The 23,535-nt window shown below is 49.9% G+C and overlaps 1 protein-coding gene across 1 annotated transcript in view; it reads left to right on the top strand.

Annotated features, from left to right (window-relative positions):
• LOC142578330 (uncharacterized) overlaps positions 1-12,201 on the top strand; it is a 36,922-nt gene extending 24,721 nt beyond the window's left edge. The window contains exon 2 of the mRNA XM_075687728.1: positions 10,711-12,201. Within this exon, the coding sequence (XP_075543843.1) occupies positions 10,711-12,201 (1,491 nt within the window). The remainder of the gene's footprint in view (positions 1-10,710) is intronic.
• Positions 12,202-23,535: the final 11,334 nt, after the last annotated feature.

Genomic DNA, 23,535 nt, shown 5'->3' with positions numbered 1-23,535 from the left:
TTGGCGGGGCTACAAGTACGGCAGGTCAACTATCGCGGGAATACGGGGCGTGATGCATACGTGGATTTGCCTCCTACTGTCTTTGCGACAACTTTGTGACTTCAACAACAAAGGAGGTTACCCTAGGGGCCCGATATTTATTAATCATATCATGAGAAGGCCAACAAAGCCACCAAGGAAAACATAAGGGAAATTGCTTTGACTTACTTATTGAATTAAAGAAATAATAAATTAATGGCAATGAAAGTGGATGAAAGAACAACTTGCCGCCGGTGGGGAACGATCCCACGTCTTCGCATTACGCGTGAGAACCAATTGAGCTATACCGCGGCGCGGTTTCTCCATCTACTTTCTTGGGTGTGTTACTACTAGAACTAACCTTGGCACTGTTAGCCAAAGCCACCATGGACTCACCCCTTTCTTCTCGTTCTTACACAACGAGGGTCTAGAATCCGGCAACATTGATGCCTTCAAGTAGCATGTGCGGGTTTGTTGACCAGTTGCCTTCACCCAGACAAATCACGTACTTGTGACGCCTGTGGCAGAAAGGATGTTCCCCATCCACCGCCAAGGTTTCTGAGTGGTGGCGCTCGCTAACACTCCCAAGGTTACTTCTAGTAGTAACACATAAATACCCGAGAAAGTGGATGGGGAAGCCGCACCGCGGTAGCTCAAATGGTTGGCGCACCGCATGCGTAATGCGAAGACGTGGGATCGTTCCCCACCTGCGACACTTTGTGTGCCATTAATTTATCATTTCTTTAATTCAGCAAGTAAACACAAGTAATTTCCCTTATGCTTTCCTTTGTGTCTTTGTTTGTTGGCTTCTCATGATATGATTCATAAAAATGGGGCCCCTCGGTTAACCCCCCTTCTTGTTCTTAATAACGAGGGTTTCGAATCCGGCAACACTGATGCCTTCCGGATAGCATGTGCGGGTTTTTTGACCAGTTGCCTTCAGCCCAGAAAGAGAGCGGATTGGATGAGAGCGCAAACGGGTATAGCCGATATTCTAATCGGCATTAAGAGAAAAAAATGGAGCTGGGCAGGTCATGTAATGCGGAGGTTAGAGAACCGTTGGACAATCAGGGTTACAGAATGGGTACCAAGAGAAGGGAAGCGCAATCTAGGACGGCAGAAGACTAGGCGGGGCGATGAAATTAGTAAATTCGCGGGAGCTAGTTGGAATCGGTTGGCCCAGGACAGGGGTGAGTGGAGATCGCACGGAGAGGCCTTCGTCCTGCAACGGACATGAAATGGGCGGATGATGATGAGGAAGGTCATGTACTCGTGAGTCGTGACGCCTGTGGCAGAAAGGCTGTTCCAGATCCGCCACCACGGTTTGTGAGTGGTGCCGCTGGCTAACATTGCCAAAGTTAGTTATAGTAGTTACGCATAAATACCCTAGAAAGTGGATGGGAAGACGGCGTCGCGGTAGTTTAACTGGTAGAGCGTCGCACGCGTAATGCGAAGACGTGGGATCGTTCCCCACCTGCGGCAAGTTGTTTTTTTCATTAACTTTCATTGCCATTAATTTATCATTGCTCTCATTCAATAAGTAAGTACAAGTAATTTCCCCTATGTTGTCCTTGGTGTTTTTGTTTGTTGGCTTCTCATGATATGATTAACATTGTGACTTGCCACACTGATCACCTTTAAGACAACATTGTTTTATATACTCCACAAATGACAATTATTACATACATGCGCAGAAACGTAAGGCATGCACGCGTTTAAAAATGATATAATTGCTTGGAAATTTTGATGGATGGCGCGCAATCAGTCCTGGCACAAAACGGGCTGACGCAACATGCGCGAAGATCAGGCATTTCCATGTACAGCCCACACTTACTGGCCTTGGTGTGGATTCACGATCGCTGCAGCGACAGACCTTTCTTTATTGAAATCGGTGGGAAGGTGTGTGCCTATAGCCAACGAGAAGGAGTGTTTACCGAAGCGTTTCGTGCGGGCGTACAAAAGAGGAAGCAGCGTCGACAAATCATGCCGGTGTCGTATATACACTGTAAAATAATTTACACCCTTAATAGTGAAAAAGAGTGTAAATGTGTCTATAACTCACAGCCTTAGGGTGTTATCTATATAACGGACACCCTAAGGGTGTGAGCTATAGACACATTTACACCCTTTTTCACGTTTTAAGGTGTAAATTATTTTACAGTGTACTGGACCTCGCACGGAATTTAGTTTTCGCGCATGCACGCGCGTCTGGCGTTGCCAAACACGACGAAGCCTGAGGGTCTTTCTCACGCTACGCGTTTGATCTTTCTTCGTCGGTTCCGATCGCGCACGGGTCGCAGATGACACGGCTTCGGGCGTCTTGGCCCGCAACCATCCCGTCCCCCGCAGCTCCCGCGCGCTCTCCGCATAATCCGGCTGCCGCGACCGGCTCGTCCCGTATTACTCCGAAGCTCGCGTGTTCGTCGCTGCGTGGTCTTTCTTCGCATTCCTCGTCCCTCCCGGCAGCATCAAGACTGATGAGCCACCGTTCGCGAGATCCTAATCAGACCCATGAGCGCCGCGACGAGAGAGAGAGAGAGAGAGAGGCCGCGCGCGGGGACATTCGAAACCGCGTTCGACGCGCCGCTAAATCACGGCCCTCCCTCTCCTTCCATCTCTCTCTCTCTCTCTCTCTCTCTCTCTCTCAATTCTCCGCGAGCACTCATCGGAGGATTTGTCAGATTCTATCACAGTATCAAGTCTGCCGACCCGGAACGATCCTTTTCAGCCTTCTTAAATGATGCGCGGTGGTATTGGAAGTAAGCGAAGGAAAAAGAGAAAGGAAGCAAGGCGCGCGGAAAGAGAACAAAAGTTGCGCGCGGGAAGAAAATATTCGAAGCGGGAAACTACGGCATCGCGCGGCTAACGAGCGAGAGACAGGAGTAAAATGGAAATGAAAGTAGACTCGCGCGATGAACGGGCGCGGCGGGCCCGGAAATTAATGGGACGTGACGACTAAGAAGAGGATGTCGGAAACGAACGAATACAGCGCAATAACGAGAAGATGAAGCTCTCAGAAGGCTGGGGAAGAGGAGGAGGAGGCAATATACAAACCATAAGGCGCGCGCGCGCGCGCATGCTCTCGATTGCATCAGCCCTGCTAGCGCGGCCTGCGTCTCCAAGCCGTTCGAGACGTTTCGCGGAGTCAGAACGTATAAAGCGGGCGCAACGACAGGATAATTAGCAGCCGATTTGACTTTCTGTTTTATTGTTTCTGTCCCTCCTCTTGGGTTCTTGCGTCTTCGTGTTCACGTCGCGTTTCCCGAATGTCGCTCTCCGTCTTATTCAATTCTCCATTTTATTTTTTCTTTAAGAATAAAAAAAGAAATAATTGAAGAAAGCTTGCTCCGAACCCCCACCGCAGGGCAGTTCTCCTTTTTTCCCTCCGTACATTTCCTACTTTCCGCGCTCGCATGTGGTGGCACGGCGCACTGAAGGCACTTTTCGAAACGCACGCCTCGTTAGCTCTGACAAGTCGGCGCGGATTACAAGACGCCGCGCGCGCGACTCCCGCTTGTCTCTCTCGTCTCTCGCATTCTTGCGCTGTTGTGCGCGAGGGAAATAAGGAATAATGTTAATAATGGCAACATTAAGGAGCCAAACAGCCGCCGCAAGTTTCTGCGATGAAGTCCCGGACAGATTTATCGCCCTTCCAAATCGTTTCTCAGCCCTCGGGTGTGTATACCCTGCGTACACACGTGGGACACCGGGAGTGAGGGCTGCGTCGGTGCGTCGCTGATAACTGCGTTACTTCGCGATGTTTATCAGTTTCTATAACGTTCTTTCCTTTTCTTTCGCGTTAATTTTTTTTTTTTTTGTGTTGGAACATGCACAGAGAAGGCGAAACCTGCGGGATATTGGAGCTTAAGCTTGGTTCACGAATTCCAAAGCCGTTTTCGCTTGTTGTGCACTGAGAAACAAACGCCTTACACGTACGTCAGTGTTCTTTGCCGCGTTATTCGAAAAAAAAAGTAGTTCTTTTTCTTTGTGTTTGTTTTACCATGCGTGTACTTTTGCGTGACAAGGAAGCAACGTACGGCAAACCTGCGCGTGAGCACGCAGCTGGCGTTTCCGCACCCGGTCCCTTCATTATCGCCGTTTCTTTCGCTCTCCGTTATTTCGTCGTACCTCGCGTGGCCTATACCGTGCCGAGAAACGACGGACTTCTTCAAGTACGCTCACGCTACGACACCAACGAGCCGCGATACGCAGAAAAACAAACTGAGAAAGGGAAGAAAATGCAATGAACCAACGAAACGAAAGCAGCGCCGGCTGACATAAACGGAAGAACAGATGACCCGCGGTCATGTTTTTCGCGCACGAAAAAGCAGCAACGGTGGCACGGACAGCACGACTCGTCCTCGACATGTAATCGATAGCGCCCTCTGTCGGCCTCGGCGGCCTTTGAAGAGGACCACGGGGTGCCCAGTGCATTCCGAGGGGCATTAAAGCTGCGGAACACGGCACCGGCAGCCACGCGAGTGTACAGCGTGGCACATCTTTCACGTGTACCGCGGGAGAGCGCCTTGTACTTTGATGCGCAGTTAAAGCCACATATAAAAATTATGGTGCCACCCTTCAAAGCTCTCGCTTCGCTCTGGTAGTTTGCTAAGCCGGTTGGCTATAACGTCGGCGCGGTTGTTCGAGCAGGTATAATGGAGAGAAAAAAAAAAAAGAACGTGCGATACGCGAACATCGCTACGCGATAAACATCTCCGCATGCGCGTTGCTTCTTATTTTCCAAATTCTCTCTTTTTTTTTTTTTAATTCGTTTGAGAATGTAGGTTTGCCTTGAAACTATACTTGTCGAAGCATTAATCTTGCGGTTCTGCGTTCCTCGCCGCTTGCCGATTTATCTCCGGACCATTCGTCTATACAATGAGTCATCGGAAGGCTTTTGTCATGCTAAAGGCTGAAATGAACGGCCTTTTCCCGGGAACATGTTTTCCGCAGAGACCGGATTCTAACGAGGCGAGTTCTCCGACGTGAGCGAAATGTTAGTTCCGGCGTCGCAGCGACTAGACGGGGAAAAAAAGAAAGAACCACCGCGTGGTTTTTCGCGCGTTTTTCGCATAATGCCCGTCCAGCAGATGCAACATCTTACCTATAACGTGTAGCTTTTGGAGCCAGGCGAAATAATAATAATAATAAAAGCATTCGACACTTTTTAAATACAAATAACTCTTACTATTATATTCCGGGGTTCTACGTGCCAAAACAATTCGGTCTGCATTATGAGGCACGCTGTAGTGGTGGACTTCGGATTAGCGTTCACCACCTGGCGTTCCTGAACGTGCACCAGCAGGTAGCTATTAATAATTAACTGCGGAATTATTGAGAAAAGTCAATGTGGCTATTCGACAGCAGGCGGATCATATCCTCCACGACATGTTCCGTATATGTTTAAGTATTTCACGCTTTCCTTTCTTTGAACACACACAAACACACACACACACATCATATATATATATATATATATATATATATATATATATATATATATATATATATATATATATATATATATATATTCTAACAAATGCTATCGCTCAGCGCGGGGTGCGCCCGTATGCATCGGAAGTTTCTCGAACGTTAGCGAACGTTAGCTGTCTGTTGTCACCGAAGCTTGTGTAATCTGACTGCATGTGCGACGCGAATTATTTAGAATTTTCCGAAAGACATGCGGGCACCATCGATTACTCTGGAACGTTCGATGACTCATGCATAAAAGCCGCGCTTGACCGCCAGATCAGATTTTCGCCGACCGCCGATGGTGTTCGCCACTGTGGTTGTTCCTTGAGTTCAGCCTGTTTTTGAGGCCACAGGTTCGCCAAATGAAACGCGAGTTTCATCCCTCAAAGTTCTGCTGCTTTCTTCACCGTCACTACTACGTAACAATATATATTATATATACATTCGTAAGAAAAGTCAGTCTCCATCCGGCCGGAATATCGACTATGAACAGTTATATTTCAAGAAGTGCGTCAACCTCTCACTTATAACCTTGCGGTAACCAAAGATATACCTCTACCTTGAAATATATATATATATCGCAAATTGTCGAGTCATTAGGTTTTAAATCCACAGCATACATAAATAAATAAACACGGACCTTTCTTTAAAGCGCTGAGATGCGCCCTACATGAGATCGATTATTCCGGCGTGAAATATTTTATCGCAGAATCGCAGTGCGGTGTTCGATTTGATCGCCTTACATTGCTCTTTCTTTCTCGCCGCTTTTTCACTGCCCATAAAGATCGCTTTTGCAAATACAGGCGCATTTTGGTAAGAAATTTGCATGCCATTACGAAAGCCTTCGCTTCGATTCGACAATCGCTCTCCTTGAGTCTTCACAATGCGAGAAACCTGTTATGCGCAATAACCGTTCCAAAAACTGCAGATTTCGGCACTCGCATTATGACGAAGGACTCGCATCGTTTTTTTCCCTTTAGGTGCTTTCAAAAACTCTAATGTTGACGTATCCTTGGTGAATCCATATTTTGTACGAAAGTTAGCGTGCTTCCGTTTCCCCGGGGCAATTACATTAAACGGGCCCTGAACCGCTTTCTGTCGAAGTGGAGAAAGGCATCTGAAGTGAAAAATAGGCTATTTCAGAAATATTTTGCCGCAGAAGATACTTCTATGCGTTCACCAACCAGAAGCGGAGTTATTGGCAATCAAACACGGACTCCGCTGCGCTTCCGTAGCTTCTCAATGCCTTGCACTGCGAAGGCTACGGCGGAGCGGGCCGTGCCCACAACGCTCGGCCTTCTAAATGTCACCGTGGCGAGCAGTTCAAATCCGGTTTTCCATGTTAACGCGGACGCCACAATTTCCGACTTTGGTGCCTACGATGCGGTTGTCCTCAGCGAGCCGCAGTGCGCTTAACCAGTGGACTCGTGGCGGCACCACGCGGCGGCCGCGGTATCTACGCTACGTAGGAGACCGCAGCTACTAATAGCATCCCTGAACGAGGTTTAATCCCTATAAACCTAGAGAAATTTCCCTAGACTTTGCAGCATCCCTTGGTGGCCATGAGTATTGCAAAGTGGCGCTACGTGAGTAATACGTAAATACGTGAGTGAGGAGCGGTGAGGGTGAGTGAATACATAGCCCAAGAAATATCGGTGAGTGAGAATAACTGAGCATCCGCTTATTCTGCCGACCTATCGTTAAATCCCGCCGAATTATCAAACGCCGTAATAAGCATTTAATTCTTTTACACATTTAACTTGAACAAACATGCGCCCTACGGTTGTACAAATCTAACTTCGATTGGCGTGTTCTTCAACAATCTTTTAAGCAACAATCGAGCGCGTATACGCATCGTAGATGCAGTTGCTGTTCCCTGCGTCTGCATAGGCCCTGCACGAGCAACGCACTTTATTAATTCCACACAGCTTCATTCCTTACAGGGGCACGCGTCCTCGATTAACAGTCTCGCCAGCTGCTGATGTCACGGCTGAATAATCAATGATCGGCACTGGTCGTTGTAAACAAACACGTTCATCAACAAGAGTCCGCAAACTAGTAAAAAATGAGAGATGAAAGAACCGGGAGAAAGGCCCTCCCGAAAACTCCGCAAGGAGACACAAGAACGCGCACAAACACACACATTTCGTAAAGGAGTCCATGCTTCACTCAATGATTCACTTCTCAATCTCATGCTTTTTGTTGGCGTAACGTCCCCCCCTCCCCCCTTCCCAAATTCTTAATGCCGGTGGAGGAGCACTCTCGGATGTGAGAGCGTATACTTTCAGAGTCCTCGGGCATGGCGGTGGCCAAAGCAGCCGTCGAGAGGCTCCCAGCTGTCTGATTAATGCTCAGCGGGCGTCGTCGGAGACAACATTCTTGCGATTCGAGTCGTCTCCCTGCCGCTCTTTGCCGACTTCGGCAAGTAAGTCACGTAGACGCGTCCGCATGGAGCCTCGGCGATGGTGAGTCACGTATATATATATATATATGTGTATATATATATATATATATACCTATAAGGCAACGCCCACCACCGGTTCGCCGCCGTCGACCGCCAACGGCTGGCAAAATAGCGGGCGCGCCGTGCCTTTCTGTCCGATTCAATCGAAATTTTTTCCAAACGGATCTGAGGAAAGGCTTCTATATGCTGCTGAAGTCATTGCAAACCAATGCTCTCCAAAGGTTCTCAACAAGCATTAAGAAGAGATGGTGATGGTGATGGTGATGATGTACTTTAGCTTTGTCTGAATAAAAGCAGCACGATGAGATTGCGTCTGCGACTTCTTGTGCGCCGCAAACGCATTTGACCCCGAGTTCCATCGCGGCGCACATTGCAAGCCACATAAAGATATTATGTGCGCAATTATCCGATATTCCCAGAGTAAGGCAAGATAAGCGAGAAGATTACTGTGTATTCATGCATACGTTATAAGCAACATGGTTTATATACCGGCTAAAGTTAATAAATGCAACGTGAATGACTCTGTTGACCCGCTTTCACAGCGCTGTCTAGGCATTTCAATGAACCAATTTTATATGACTCTGACTGAAAAAAAGAATGTTGCATTTTCGATGGAATGCAATTCATTCTGCAGTCTAACGATCTGAGCAAAGTAAAGAGAAGATTTTTTATGGTCACCAGGTACAGGAAGATGGCTGGGAAATTTGATATTTTGTTTCCGAAGACAGGCGTCCTTGTGATTGTGAAGAAGAATGACTATATTGCATTTAGGCACTAGATGAATTCACAAAGAGCTCTGTAGCAGTTAATCCCCATCACGAAAGTTTCGTGGACAGCAGCATGCCATCGAGGCAAAGCTGTGCGAGTAAACGGTTTTGGGCAAGTGAGCCCCGGTGATCGGGTCCCTCAAGCACGACGCGGTAAAACCCATCCTCCCGATCAATCCATGTGACGAAGGCATGCGTCTACGAACAGTTGTAGAAAAGAATTCAGGACTTACGGAAGGGAGCAACTGTGAAGACTCTGAAAATGTGCCTTGATCAATCACCCATGGCGCACCCTTATATAAGCAATCCTGAACGTACTAATTGGGATGCAGTGCTGCTTAGACAGGCTAAGGAGAATTGTTGTAGAAGCGCGTAAATGTGTAATCTCACTGTCTATTTCGCTCACCGACAGGTCTTTTCCGGGCGCTCAGCAAACGGTTCGGAGCATGCGCACAGGAAGCGCAATCGGTTCCAATAAGTAGAGGATAGTCGAAATGATAACTGATAAAGTTGCATATGTCAGGTATAGTTAACGGTCTCATGTCAGTACTACTTTTGTTTATTTCTTTATTTGTCCATATTTCACCTACTGCGCGTACTTCTTGGAGCATAGGGCGTTTCTGTTCACCATTAGACATCTCCTGCTCTCGTTTTCAATGAATTAGTTGACAGAAGCGCTTCATCGTCTATGCTCGTCGTTATGTCGTGTGTGTGCCTTAACTCTGCAGCGCTGTATTCTGATTACGCTATTCCAACTAGACCAACTGCAAGCCTTACTTTCAGCGTCCTGTTGGATTACTAAGAGCCCCGTGCGTCGTTGTATGGCGTACATCATGGATGTCCACCATACAATGAAGTTCCACGTCTCTTATAAAGTGAAGTGCTTATTCTTGCCCAAGAGCCCTATCACGTTTATGGGTCATTAAGGTGAAGTGTTTGCGTAAAACTGAATTAAAAATTAAAATATGGGGTTTTACGTGCTGAAACCACTTTCTGATTATGAAGCACGCCGTAGTGGAGGAATCCGGAAATTTCGACCACCTGGGGATCTTTAACGTGCACCTAAATCTAAGCACACGGGTGTTTTCACATTTCGCCCCGTCGAAATGCGGCCGCCGTTGCCGGGATTCGATCCCACGGCACTTCTGTTCAGCAGCCCAACACCATAGCCACTGAGCAACCACGGTGGGTATAAAACTGAATTCACGAAGCTTGTAAACATATTGTGCTTACGGAGATACCTGCGCTGCGGCTAGAAATTCGAAGCTGCCTATACTAGAATAGCAAAGGGAATCGAATGGCAACCACATAGTATCAGTCTTATCCGATTTGTGTTCAGCAAAAACTAGCGAACATTCTCGTGCGCCTTGGGCATTAGAATCTACGAAAGCCACAAGAACATTGCCCATTTAGGTGTTCCCGCTCGGGCACAAGGAAGCTTCAATTCGCTTCTAAGCAATCTGTGGACTTGGTGCTGCGACACCTTCACGTAAACATTGTTACGCCAACGAGTCCCATACGCTGGATGTAAAAAACATTGAGCGGTGAATGTCTTCCGCCCCCTTATTTCGTGCTGTGAATACCAATAAAGAAAGCAATCGCAATGGGATACATGTCTCAGACACGGAAGAAGCCATCTTCTCGTAAAGTCGATGCAAGCCCGCAAGGTGAACTTTCGCGGCAATGAAAAAGTGGCTTCCCGTTGCATTTCATCAGACCTATACTGCCGAAACGTGTCTTAAGACATGCAGTGCACAATGCAAAAGGCTAAAAAAACCGAGCCGCCGGATCATCTTGCAGCACGCGCAAGACTTGCCGATAAAGAATATACTCAGAAACTCAGGAAAACCAGAAGATTTACTTGCTTACTTTTATTTTCGAAGCCTTGAACTGAGCAATTCAAGGCCATTGTATATTTGAAAAAACTTCGCGCGAAACACAAGAAATTTTGTATTTTGCAGGCATGGTTTCCCGACTATCCTTCCACAGAAACTGGAGGAGCACGGAGTCCTTCCTGAAGAACTCACGTGCTTCTACAGGGAAATCTACCGAAATGATTCTTTAATTGTTCCAGACAGAGTGTATCTGTTTGGGCCCAGAAGAGCACTGTCCTTTGAAGAGACACTGAGAGAGGAGTTTGTATTCGTAGAGTGTGTCACAAAGAAGTCCCCGAAGAGGCCCTTTCATGACCAATTTCTTCTGAACCCACTCCTTAAGAGGAGCGTCGAGAAGCGCTGCCGAAACGTGCGTAAAAGGACGCCCCACAACCTCAGCGTTTTAATGCTTGGTCTCGACGTGGTGTCGCACCTTAACTTTGACAGGCACCTTCCGGAGACTGCGAAGTTTGTGCGGGAGAAACTCGGCGCTTTCGAACTTCATGGATATAACAAAGTTGGGGAGAGCAGCTACCCGAACCACGTGGCCCTCCTCGCAGGTCTCAAAGACTTCGAAGTGGACAAAGCGGCTCAGGCCGGATTCTACGACAACCTCAATCCCTCGTTGATCTGGCGTAAATATGCTGCGCGGGGTTACAGGACCATGTTTTTCGAGGAGTGGACGCAGTATTCTTTCTTTAGCAGCTTCCAAAGTAAAGGTTTCCGGCGCGCGCCGACTGACTATTATCCGCGACACGCCATGATGCTAATGGAGGAGCTAGCCAAGAACACCGAAGAACTACTGCGGGTAAGCTGCTTGGGACCCACTATGCCGTCCGAAGTGCTGCTAGGCTACCTTGCCACCTTTGTGAACGTCATGTCGGAGCGACCTTTCTTCGCCTATGCCTGGTTCATCGAACTGACGCACGAATGGCTCAACAACGCAGCGTATGCGGACGAACCTTTCCGGCGCCTGCTCGAAGATCTGCACGCTTCCGGCGCGCTCAACCACACGGTTCTCGTGTTCCTCAGCGACCACGGATTGCGCTTCGGTGACGTACGCACCACCTACATCGGAAGGCTCGAAGACATCCAGCCGTTCGCGTTCCTCGTCTTTCCGCCGTGGTTCCTAGAGAAGAACCCCGAGGCTGCTCGGAATCTTCGTGTCAACCAGCGCCGCCTGACGACGCCCTTCGACGTGCACGCGACGCTCGTCGAGCTGATCGACTATCCCGTCCGCAAGCGACCGCGTACTGCGTACGGACTGAGCTTGTTGCACGAGATTCCGGGCGAGAGGACATGCAACGATGCGTCCATTAAGCACAAGTGGTGCGCGTGCAGTGTGCGGGACGTTGCGGCCGTGCCCGGTGCTCTGGCCAGGGCACTGGCTGATCGGCTTGTTGCTCGTGTCAACGGGGCGTTAGCGCGAGCATCGCGAAACTGCGCCGAGTACCGACTCCTCCCAGGGATGGACGTGACGTCGCTGCAGGCGACACCGGCTGAGCTTGAAAAGAACGCGAGTGATTACTTGATCGTCGTCAAGCTGTCGCCCGGCAACGTTGTCTTTGAAGGTCTCGTTGCGGGTTTACGGCGACTACAGCACTGAGCTTATGCATATCAGCCGTGTCAACAAGTACAAGGTACAGTCCTACTGCGCGCACACGCGCTGGCTAAAATACTTGGCAGAAATAAATTTTGCGATAATTTGCGAAACGAGCAAATGTAGGAGGAAGTGTTTCTTCTAAGCATTCCGCTCACACGTGAGCGTCGTCATTACCGATGTTATGGTGCGTTGGCATTAGGCAAGCTGTCGCCCGCGCAGCAACAAAGGATGGCAGAATAGGGTTCGCTTCTGTGATGACGTCAACGATAGGGCACTTCTATTAACCGGCGTTCTTAGCGCGCGAAAGTTTAAGTTTGTACTGCCAAACGTTTCGCATTTATAAACCAACACCCAACACGTCCTCAATACACAAATGAACACACACACACACAACCAACACGTCCTCAATACACAAATGTACACACACACACACACACACACACACACACACACACCCAACACGTCCTCAATACACAAATGAACACACACACACACCCAACACGTCCTCAATACACAAATGAACACACACACACCCAACACGTCCTCAACACACACACACACACACACACACACACACACACACACACACACACACACACACACACACACACACACACACACACACACACACACACACACACACACACACACACACACACACACACTTTGCTGCGCTTTGCTGACCCCTTGTAGCCTCTGCCTTTCGGGGCTATGAGCCATTGCCGATAATTTCTGCTCACAGACTGATACGAAAAATGCCGACCACCGAAAGCTAACAGCTTCGCTGTAAGATATTATTGTAAATGTTAAAGAGAATATATTAAATGAATATTAAGAGTAGTTTAATAAGCATAACGAAAAAGCTTGATGCTCCGAACTATTCTACTAACGTTGTTACTTAATGTAACCCGGTAAATGCTTTTGGCGTGGCAAACAAGGTTTGCATGTTCGCAAGCTCGTTCGGTTCGTACTTGGTGTCACTGCTGCTGTAGTCTGCTGCTATTTTCGCCCGTATATCGGTTGAAATATTAATGCGAAACTTTCCATACGTACCATTCCGTCGTTTCGCCTGGATCGGTCGGTTGCTTGTCCAGGCCTCGGCGAATAGATTCCTCCTCACACTCACAAAAAAAAAAGAAAGAAAGAAAGAAAGAAGATAAGTGCTTCCGATGGCAGGGTCACCATTAGGCCACAATCGCACTTACACTTATATCATGCCAACAACAACTAGCTTCTTCAGAAGAACCCCAAGTTATCGACCATGACGATTATTTTCATACTATGGCAGATACCTACAGCCGGAGGTCGTCCAGGAAGCGACCGGTACATTAAAAAGTCGTACTTCCGCCTGAAAGGCGGAGCACCGATGGCGATGTCAAATTAGTAGACAGTTATACGAAATAAGGATAGTAGTTTTATCGACTGCATGAACTTGTAAACATTCGCTTACTAACTAAATTAACAGTGATAGAATGTGTACGCGCGACTGTAAGAGGACGTATATATAGAAAGAAACAGAAACACAGAGACAGTGCTATCTCTGTGTTGCTGTTTCTTTCTACGTCCTCGTTCACTCGCGCTTACACATTCTATGATGGATTTAAACCAACTATCGCACCAATGTGTTTTAGCTAAATCCACAAGCATTGTGTCACGCGCGCGCAAGGAAACATGAACACATCTGACCCGAGGGACCACGGGAACTCGCTCTCAAAACGCTGGCGTGAGGAAACGCAGCAGCCGCAGCAGCAGCGAGCAAAGTGACATTCGTATCGCTTCAACGAACACTGAGCGCCGAGAACATACAGCACGCGCAAAGCTACGAGCCGCCGACTACCTAGACTGTCCTCAGCGCAGATCGCTCTCAAGATATGGCCGGGCGACCGCGCGCAGCCGCCACATGCGCAATAGCAGGTAGGGGCTTGAGTTGCAGGCGGAGTAGAACGCCGCCGCCCCTCCTCTTCTCCCCTCCGAGGCCCGGCGCCACGCAACGTTGGGTGCCTCCCGCACGACTGAAGACGGCGCGCTTCCTGCCCGCTTCCGTTTCCTTCGCGCAGGCGAGATTAAGCCGCGATTGTCGGCTCTCCTAGCGCACCTTCACTCGCACATACAGCGTAGCACGCGCGGCGTCGGTGTTATCGCCCTTGGACTTTATAAAGAACGTCACGTCGACGGCAACGACGGCGTTTCACTATTTTCGGGATCGGCCCACTTATGGGGATTGCTTGACGCCTGCTTCACCTCCACCGGGGGTCGGGCCGCGGTATTGGACCATCTTCGGGATTGGCCCACGTATGGGGAGTGCTTAACGCCTGCTTCACCTCCGCCGCGGGTCGGCCCGGTATTGCAATAACTTCGGAATAGGCCCACGTATGGGGAGCGCTTAACGCCTGCTGCACCTCCTTTTTCCTAAAATAAAGTTTTTTCCTCCAAAATAAAGTTTCTTCCTCCTCCTCCTCCTCCTCCGCTGCGGGTCAGCTCGGCGTTGCACTATCTTCGGAATCGGCCCACGTATGGGGAGTGCTTAACGCCTGCTTCACCTCCACCGCGGGTCGGCCAATTATTGCACTATCTTCGGCATCGGCCCACGTATGGGGATTGCTTAACGCCTGCTTCAACTCCGCCACGGGTAAGGCCGTGGTATTGCACTACCTTCGGGATTGGCCCACGTATGGGGAGTGCTTAACGCCTGCTTCACCTCCACCGCGGGTCGGCCAATTATTGCACTATCTTCGGCATCGGCCCACGTATGGGTCACTGCCCATACGTGGGCAGTGAACCCCAGATCGTGGGCAGAAGAACCCCAGGTGGTCGGAATTTCCGGAGTCCTCCACTACGGCGTACCTCATAATCAGAAAGTGGTTTTGGCACGTAAACCCCATAATTTAATTTGCGAGTCGTCTGGTAGCTGCTGCCAGGGCACTGTTCCTTCTGCTCAGCAGAAGTTGCTTACGCGCGCTGCGTCGTGAAAGCATGTTGCACCCGAGTAGTACTAGTCAAAGAGTTCAAGCACAACCTTGCCATCGCTGTCGATGTTTCGCTCTTCAAGTGGAACTGAGGGATATTTTATGTAAACAACTCGACTCTTGATCCCTGGGTAGGTGGGTACGCGCACCTAGACGTCGACGTTAGTTTGTGAACGATTATTGGAACGTCTCTAAGCAACTTTGGCCTGGACTCAGTTCCTGTTCACCTTTCGTTTGGAACGAGGAATCGGGGTCATAGTAACAGTGATATTTGTTCAACCATCTTGGATTTCTTTATTCATTCTATCTGCTCTGTTGAATTTCCATGTGTTTTTTTTTGTGATTTTCAGTAGAGGCTCCCTAATTCATTTGCTATATGTCCGAATACTTACATGTAATTTAATATTTAGTACCGTTCCACTCTGTAAAGGCGGCGGATGAACAGCGAATCTGCTTAGCGCACGGTACATAGGTGCCCCAGAATACTGAACAAAGGTACGAACATATTTATTGACCTAATCTGTGGTCATCGTGGCGGTAGAGCGTTGTGCCATGCTGCGAGCACCACGTGGCGATCACGAGGCGAACACGAGGCGACGGGAGCTGCCATTTCTCCGCGACGAATCAAGAATTCGACGTGGGCGAGGTCATCACCCTGCCCCGCCTGGTTCCTGCCGACGAGGGGTGGCCGAAGGGATTTAAGGGAGAACCGGCCCATTGTGAGGACGGAGTGTCGCTTGCAGCCGCCCAGTCGGTCTGATGCGCTCCTACTGCTACCTGTACGCTATCACCCACTACCTATAAATATTGTATAAAGTTTTTCGTTTCTTCTTCCTCTGCGGAAAGAGTCCGTCTTTCGTCCTCCACCCCGAAGTCACAACAGCGGATGGCAAGCTGTGGTATTCGAAGTCAGATAACGCCCGCTACACCGCTCAACGACAGCCACGAGGGCCACTGGCGTCAGCTGCTTCGCTGGGGGTGAGTGCCCGACGTTTGCCTTTCGCATCCCCAGACCTTCGTCACACGTAAATGCTATGGACAAATGCTTAAATATTCTGAAAGGGTTGTTGTGGTTTTGTCTTAGTTCGCCTCAGGCCTTGCATAGATTTCCGGCTTCGTAAGCAAAGCTAATTTAGAGGCAAAACCGGAGAAGAGTCGTTAGATCGCGATGGTGAAGCTCAGGATACAGGACGTTCTTGATGTTTGTTAGGAGATGGGCATCTCGGCTGCCGCGGCGAGGCGAGAGAATGTCATTCTTGACGTTCTGACGGCACAAGAGCCAACTGAGGAGGAAGCCGAAGAGGTTTGGGGAAAAATGCTCGAGAGGAGAAGCGAGAAAAAAAGGCTCGAGGAGGTAGAGGAGCAGAAAAGGCGTGACGAGGCAGAAGAGAGACAAAGGCGTGACGAGGCAGAGGAGAGAAAAAGGCGCGAAGAACGAGGTCATGCTCTTAAAATGAGAGAACTGGAAATAGAGCAAATTCGAATCAGCTCCGCGCGTTCATAAGTCCCCTATGCGGTGGAGACGATACGCTTAAACTGAGAATACAGGACCAGATCTTATCGTACAGGATAGGCGGTGATATCGCACTTTTTCACGTGAATTAATCGAACGCACGTGTGGAAAGATGGGGCTGGAGGAAAGCCTTTGGTCTCAAAAACTTCTTTCGGTTGTCCCAGGAGAGGCCGCGGAAGTCCTCCCACGCTTGTCTAAAGAAGACTACGAGAACTATGGAAAGGTAAAAGCCGCGCTTTTCCGCAAATACCGCCTCTCTGCCGAGGCATTTGGACAGCGGTTTAGACAGGCAAAAAGGGGCAGCGAGTCGCACACTGAGTTCGCGTAGGAGTTAAAGTCTAACTTAAAGAAGTGACTCAAAAGTGCAGAAGTGTATGGCAACCACGACAAGGTGCTTGAATGCATAGCACTGGAGCAGTTTTACCGAGTTCTTCCAGAAGTTAGACTTTGGCTGCAGGACAGGCTCCCAGAGGTAGACCTAGAGAAGGCAGCGCAGCTCGCGGAGGAATATTATACGCGCCGAAACTTCCAAGGAAAGCCTATTCAGGAAGATAGGCTAGAAAAAAGGACTAGTCTTGAAGGTAGTTTTCTTCTCGCAACCCAGTTTCGCCGAAGAAATCATCCACGAGCGACGAGTTCAGGAAGGGAGTATCGACTAAGGCTGGGAGGTGGCGAGGAAAGGGCTAGCAGAGATAGTCCAGTCAGCTGGGGCCGCTAAAGGTAAGGCAGACCTAGAGCGCGCGTTCGAGGCCCGGAGACCAATTATCTGCTTCCGTTGCGGAAAGGAAGGCCATATTTTCCCCAGTTGCAAGGAGCAAATCGCGTTCGCCAGCATTAGCCAGTCCGATGAAAATCTGAGGCTGCTCGAGCCATACATGCAGGACGTTGTGGTAAGCTGAAAAATGTGCAGGGCACTTCGCGATTCCACCGCCACCGTGGATGTTACTCATCCGTCCTGTGTTTCTCCCGGAGAATATACAGGGGAATGCGCCTGGATCAGACAAGTCTCAGAAGAGAAGAGCGCGTGCTTGCCAGTTGCCAGGGTAACCCTCGAGGGTGCGTTTGGAAGGTTGCAAACGGAGGCAGCCGTGGGCCCAAGCTTACCCGCACACTTTTCATATTTTTTTTTTCAAACAAATCGGAGCAGCTTTTAGAAAAGGAGGGCCGGTAGTTCTCTGCCAGTGTCGCTTGCATGGCATTAACCCGATCGCGGTCACGTGCTCTCTCAAAGAAAGGTGAAAGCACATCTTCAAACGAGGAAACTGACAATGTAACGTCCTCACAGCGACAGTCTAGGCCGGGAGATACGGCTGATGAAAAGCAGATGACTCAGACTTGTGATGGATCAATTACCGTATCAGTGACAGTGGGTGCGGAGCCTTTCGAGAATCGGGAAAATGGGTCGTGTTTGGATCGGACTGCTGGTACGATCTGTTGGGAACTCGGCGCTGACGCCCGTGGTTGTACCTGGGTCGCAAGCCCCAAGGGTAGCGTTGGCCTGGCGGCCTGGGGTACAACTGGAAGCATCCGAAGGTCCCGGCAAAGCATGAGTCGACTGGTAACAACGAAACAACTTGTTTATTTTAACATCGCAAAGAGTTGGCGGTCAGGTTTGACCGAAGTAGAGAGACGGGAGAGCACTTCACTCAACAGAAGAAATCGGAGCCCTCCTTTTGGCGTCCGGGGGCAGCTGTTTTTATACTCTCGCAGTTGAGGGCAAGAAGGAACCCCTCAAAAGACGAGCACGTGAATGTACAATGGGCTAATGGTGACGCACACTGTCGTAGCGATGCCGTAGCACCATGTCGAGCACGATCTCGTAGCACCCTGTCGTGGCGCTGCCGGTCGGACACAATGACTGTAATGAGAGGATGGTCCCTGCTTTGGCATCGCCTGTTTCGGGCACAATGACTGGAACGAGATCCCTGCTTTGGCATCGCCTGTTTCGGGCACAATGACTGGAATGAGATCCCTGCTTTGGCATCGCCTGTTTCGGGCACAATGACTGGAATGCGAGGATGATCCCTAGGCGGTCGCATCGCCGCAGTCGCGCCTGGAAACACCTGGCGATGAGTGTTGCGGCGACGACGATCGGGCCAAAATGTCTGCCGCCCCGCCGCAGTCGCGCCGGCAAAACCACGTGTCGCAGGCGAAACGCAACAGACCGCCCCGCCGGGGGAAGGAGATCCCGATGGACAGGGGACTGCATCCGCTGTCCGGAGGGATGTCGCTCGATGATGCTCATAACCGAAGTCGGGCGTCCCTCGACGTTTCTTGAGCGCAGCGCACAGAGAAGGCCTCGTTCTCTCGTTCAGGTTCGCACGGGACACTGCAAAGTGACTTCGGGAGAGTTCACATTTTTGTTCTCGTTCCCGGCAAGCGTTAGAACTACGCTGAAACTCAACCGCTCAGTCAGCAAGCACGGCACAACCCTCACTAAGCCCTGCCAGGCTCTTTCCCCTTGTTATACCACTGCCTAGTTCCTTACAGTAGTCTAGCATCACTCAGAACGAGTCCACAAATTGAAAAATTGCACTAGAAAGCATATCATCACTTTGAAACACTAAACAAAAGCAATATGTTAAAAAAAAAATCCTGCCTCAGGAAGAAAAACATCAGTAACAAACAATTTTGAGGCTGATTCCTACGTTAGGGGCTTCGACTTAAGCCATCGGCGTTACCGTTGAGACTCCCCTTTTTGTAACGCACCTCAAAGGAATATTGTTGTAAAGCGAGGCTCCAGCGCAGGAGGCGGCCATTTTTGGGAGAGATGGTCTGCAGCCATTGGAGAGGGCAGTGATCCGTCTCAATGATAAACCTCGAGCCGGCTAGATAGCATGACAATTTCTGAACGGCCCACACGAGACATGCACACTCTTTCTCGGTGGCGCTATACGCCTGCTCACGACTGGTCAGCTTACGACTAGCATACAGGACGGGGTGTTCTACTTCTCCATTTTCCCGTTGGCACAGTACAACGCCCATGCCTCGCTCACTAGCATCGCACTGAACAATGAACCCTTTTGTATAGTCTGGCGATCGTAGCACAGGCTGGCTTGTTAGGGCACTCTTTAGGGCGCTAAAAGCTCTTTCCTTGGTCTCGTCCCAGACGACTGTTTGAGGCTCTGTCTTTCTTAGAGCATCCGTCAGGGGAGCCGCGATATCAGAGTACCTAGGGATGTACCTCTGATAGTAGCCGGCGACACCTAAGAACGACCGAATATCGGTCTTCGTGCGCGGTTGCGGAAAGTCTCGCACAGCGGCCACTTTTATTTCAGAGGGGCGGCGACGACCCTGACCAATCACGTGACCGAGGTAGACAACCTCGGCCTGTGCTAACTGGCACTTAGGAGCCTTGACTGTCAAGCCCGCTTCGCGCAGGCGGGTTAGCACTGCCCGCAAGTGTGTCATATGCTCAGACCAGGATGCGGAGAATATCGCTACGTCGTCTAGATACGGTAAAGCGAATTCTTGCTGTCCCCGCAACACTTTATCCATGAGACTTGAAAAACAGTATGGCGCGTTCTTCAAACCAAAACTCAACACTTTAGGACGGAATGTTCCCATTGGTGAAATGAACGCCGCATACCTACTAGCCTCTTCTGTAAGTGGAACCTGCCAATAACCCCTGACAAGATCTAGGGTGGAAATAAACTGAGCGCTACTAACTTTCTCAAGGCGCTCCTCGATGTTAGGGATCGGATAAATTTGATCCTTAGTGATGGAATTAAGCCTGCGGTAGTCGACGCAAGGACGAGGTTCCTTGCCCGGTACCTCAACTAAAATCAAAGGGGAGGTATAATCACTCTCACCTGCCTCAATAACACCGAGCTGTAGCATTTTCTTTACCTCAGCCTCCATAATATCGCTCTGGCGGGGTGACACCCGATACGCCTTGGATCGTACTGGCTCTGTGGAGGTAAGTTCTATATCATGAGTAAGTACAGAAGTCCTACCAGGCCTCTCAGAGAACAGACCTTGAAACTCTTGTAATAGCTGGTGTAGTTCGGTTTTCTGCTCGGGCGACAGCGGTGCTTTACTGATAAGGTCACTAATGACTTGACCGGTGTCTTCCCTGTTCGTCACTGAGCCTAGTCCCGGAAGCTCGACTGGAAGCTCTTCAGGAACGTTTATCATCATGCACACCACTGCTTCCCGTTGTCTATAAGGTTTGAGCAGATTACAGTGGTAAACTTGCTGTGCTTTCCGCTTTCCTGGCAGACTTACCACGTAGTTAACGTCCGACAGTTTCTGAACAATTCGTGCTGGGCCCTCCCACTGCACGTCTAGTTTGTTGTTTAGCGATGTGCGCAATATCATGACCTCATCGCCAACCTCAAAACGACGGGCCCTGGCTGTCCGATCATAATAAACCTTGGCCCTCTGCTGGGCCTTTGTCATTGCTTCACCTGACAACTCCTGTGCCCTTCTTAAGCGTTCGAGGAGCTTAAGTACGTACTCCACCACGACTGGGTCGTCGCCCCTACCTTCCCATGATTCTCGAAGCATGCGAAGCGGAGATCGAAGCGAGCGACCGTACACCAGTTCAGCTGGCGAAAACCCCGTAGCCGCATGCGGCGCGGTCCTTAAAGCCAACATCACCCCAGGCAGACACAGCTCCCAGTCAGTTCGATGTTCAAAACACAACGCTCTCAACACGCGCTTCATGACGGAGTGGAGCTTCTCAACGGAATTCGACTGTGGGTGGTACACTGAGCTGTGTAGCAGCTTTACCCCACACCTTTCGAGAAAAGTTGTCGTCAAAGCGCTAGTAAACACTGTGCCCTGATCTGATTGGATTTCCGCAGGAAAACCAACTCGCGCAAATATGGACAGTAGTGCATTGACTATCTCAACTGAGCTGAGTTCTTTAAGCGGCACTGCTTCAGGGAACTTTGTCGCTGGGCAGATCACAGTCAAAATGTGTCTGTACCCCGTGGCTGTTACCGGCAGAGGTCCCACTGTATCAATAACGAGCCGTCTAAAAGGCTCCGTTATGATAGGTACCAATTTCAACGGCGCCCTTGATTTGTCCCCTGGTTTGCCCACCCGCTGACAAGTGTCACATGTCCTCACGAAATGGTCTGCGTCCCGAAAACACCCTGGCCAATAGTACTCTTGCAAGAGACGGTCCTTAGTTTTCTTAACTCCTAGGTGTCCGGACCACGAACCCCCATGTGACAAGCGCAACAGATCCTGACGATAGCATTGAGGCACGACCAGCTGATCGAACTCCACTCCTCTGCGGTCTAGATACTTCCGGTACAGGACTCCACCCCTTTCCACAAAACGCGCAGTTTTCCTGGCGATACCTTCTTTGACATTGCAGCGCACGTTTTCCAGGCTGCCATCCTTTTTTTGCTCGGCTATCAAAGCCGACCGGCTGACTTTTAGCAACCTATCAAGTCCGTCTGACGTAGGCGCGATGAGCAAATCAGTAGATAGCTCTTCTAACTTTCCCGTGTCGGGCATTTCCTCTCCAGTATCTGGCGCCTTTAACGTTACAGACTCAAGTTTATTCAGTTCGGGCGTGCTCGGAATATCAGCTTGCTGCGCCTCTGACCCTTTTTCGTTGTTTGATAACGTCGGCCCCGCAACTACCGCCTTTGCAGCGAGCTCCCGAACCTTCGATCTGGTTAAGGCCTGAACACTAGCTTCACCAAACAAAAGCCCCTTCTCGCGCAGGAGGTGATCGGACCTGTTTGAAAATAGGTACGGGTACTGGGGTGGCAGCATAGATGACACTGCCGCCTCCGTCTCAAGCGCTCCGAAAGGTCCTTCAATAAGCACTTTTGCTACCGGCAGACACACGCTATGAGCTTCCACGGCTTGCTTGATCCACGCGCACTCGCCCGTGAACATATGGGGTTCTACGTAAGATGGGTGAACTACATCCATCGTAGCTGCGGAATCGCGAAGCACTCGGCACTCTTTCCCGTTCACGAGGAGGTCTCGCATGTAAGGCTCGAGAAGCTTCATGTTCTCGTCCGTGCTGCCTATTGAAAAAAACACAACTTTTGGTGTTGTTTCCGGACACTGCGCCGAAAAGTGACCCGGCTTCTGGCACGTATAACACAAGCGCGCTCGCCTCATCTCGAACCGCTTTCTGCGTTTGGCTGCCGCCGTCTCTTTACGTTTGGTCGGACTGCTTTCGCTCGCATCCGCACTACGCGTGTCCCCCTTTAATCTCATGGGTGTGAACTTCGGCCTCTCAAACTTCGAGCCAAATTCACCCTTTTGACCGTCCTTAGCTCCGCGAGCTCGACGCGTCACAAACTCCTCGGCTAGCTCAGCGGCTCTAGCCACCGTACTCACGTCTGGCCTATCCAAGACCCAGTATCGCACGTTCTCAGGTAACCGACTATAAAACTGTTCTAGCCCGAAACACTGCAGAACTTTATCGTGGTCACCAAACGCTTTCTCTTCTTTGAGCCACTCCTGCATGTTCGACATAAGCCTATACGCAAACTCTGTATATGACTCACTTCTGCCTTTCTCATTTTCCCGAAACTTCCGACGGAACGCCTCCGCAGACAGCCGGTACTTTTTTAGCAGACTCGATTTTACTTTGTCGAAATCCTCTGCCTCCTCTCTATCCAAGCGAGCGACTACGTCGGCTGCCTCGCCGGGTAACAAAGTGAGCAAGCGCTGTGGCCACGTTTCCCGAGAGAACCCCTGCTTCTCGCACGTTCGCTCAAAGTTAACCAGGAACAAACCAATGTCCTCTCCAAGCTTAAACGGCCGCATCAGGTCAGTCATTTTGAACAATACTCGTTCTCCTGCACCGTGTGCCTGACTTCCATTACGAGCGCGTTCCATCTCTACCTCGAGACGCTTCATTTCCAAAGCGTGTTGACG

The sequence above is a fragment of the Dermacentor variabilis genome, chromosome 4 (genome assembly GCF_050947875.1).
Source record: "Dermacentor variabilis isolate Ectoservices chromosome 4, ASM5094787v1, whole genome shotgun sequence".
NCBI classification, from domain to species: domain Eukaryota; kingdom Metazoa; phylum Arthropoda; class Arachnida; order Ixodida; family Ixodidae; genus Dermacentor; species Dermacentor variabilis.
Note: the sequence above shows the minus strand (reverse complement) of the source record. Positions and strands in the feature narration are given on the sequence as shown.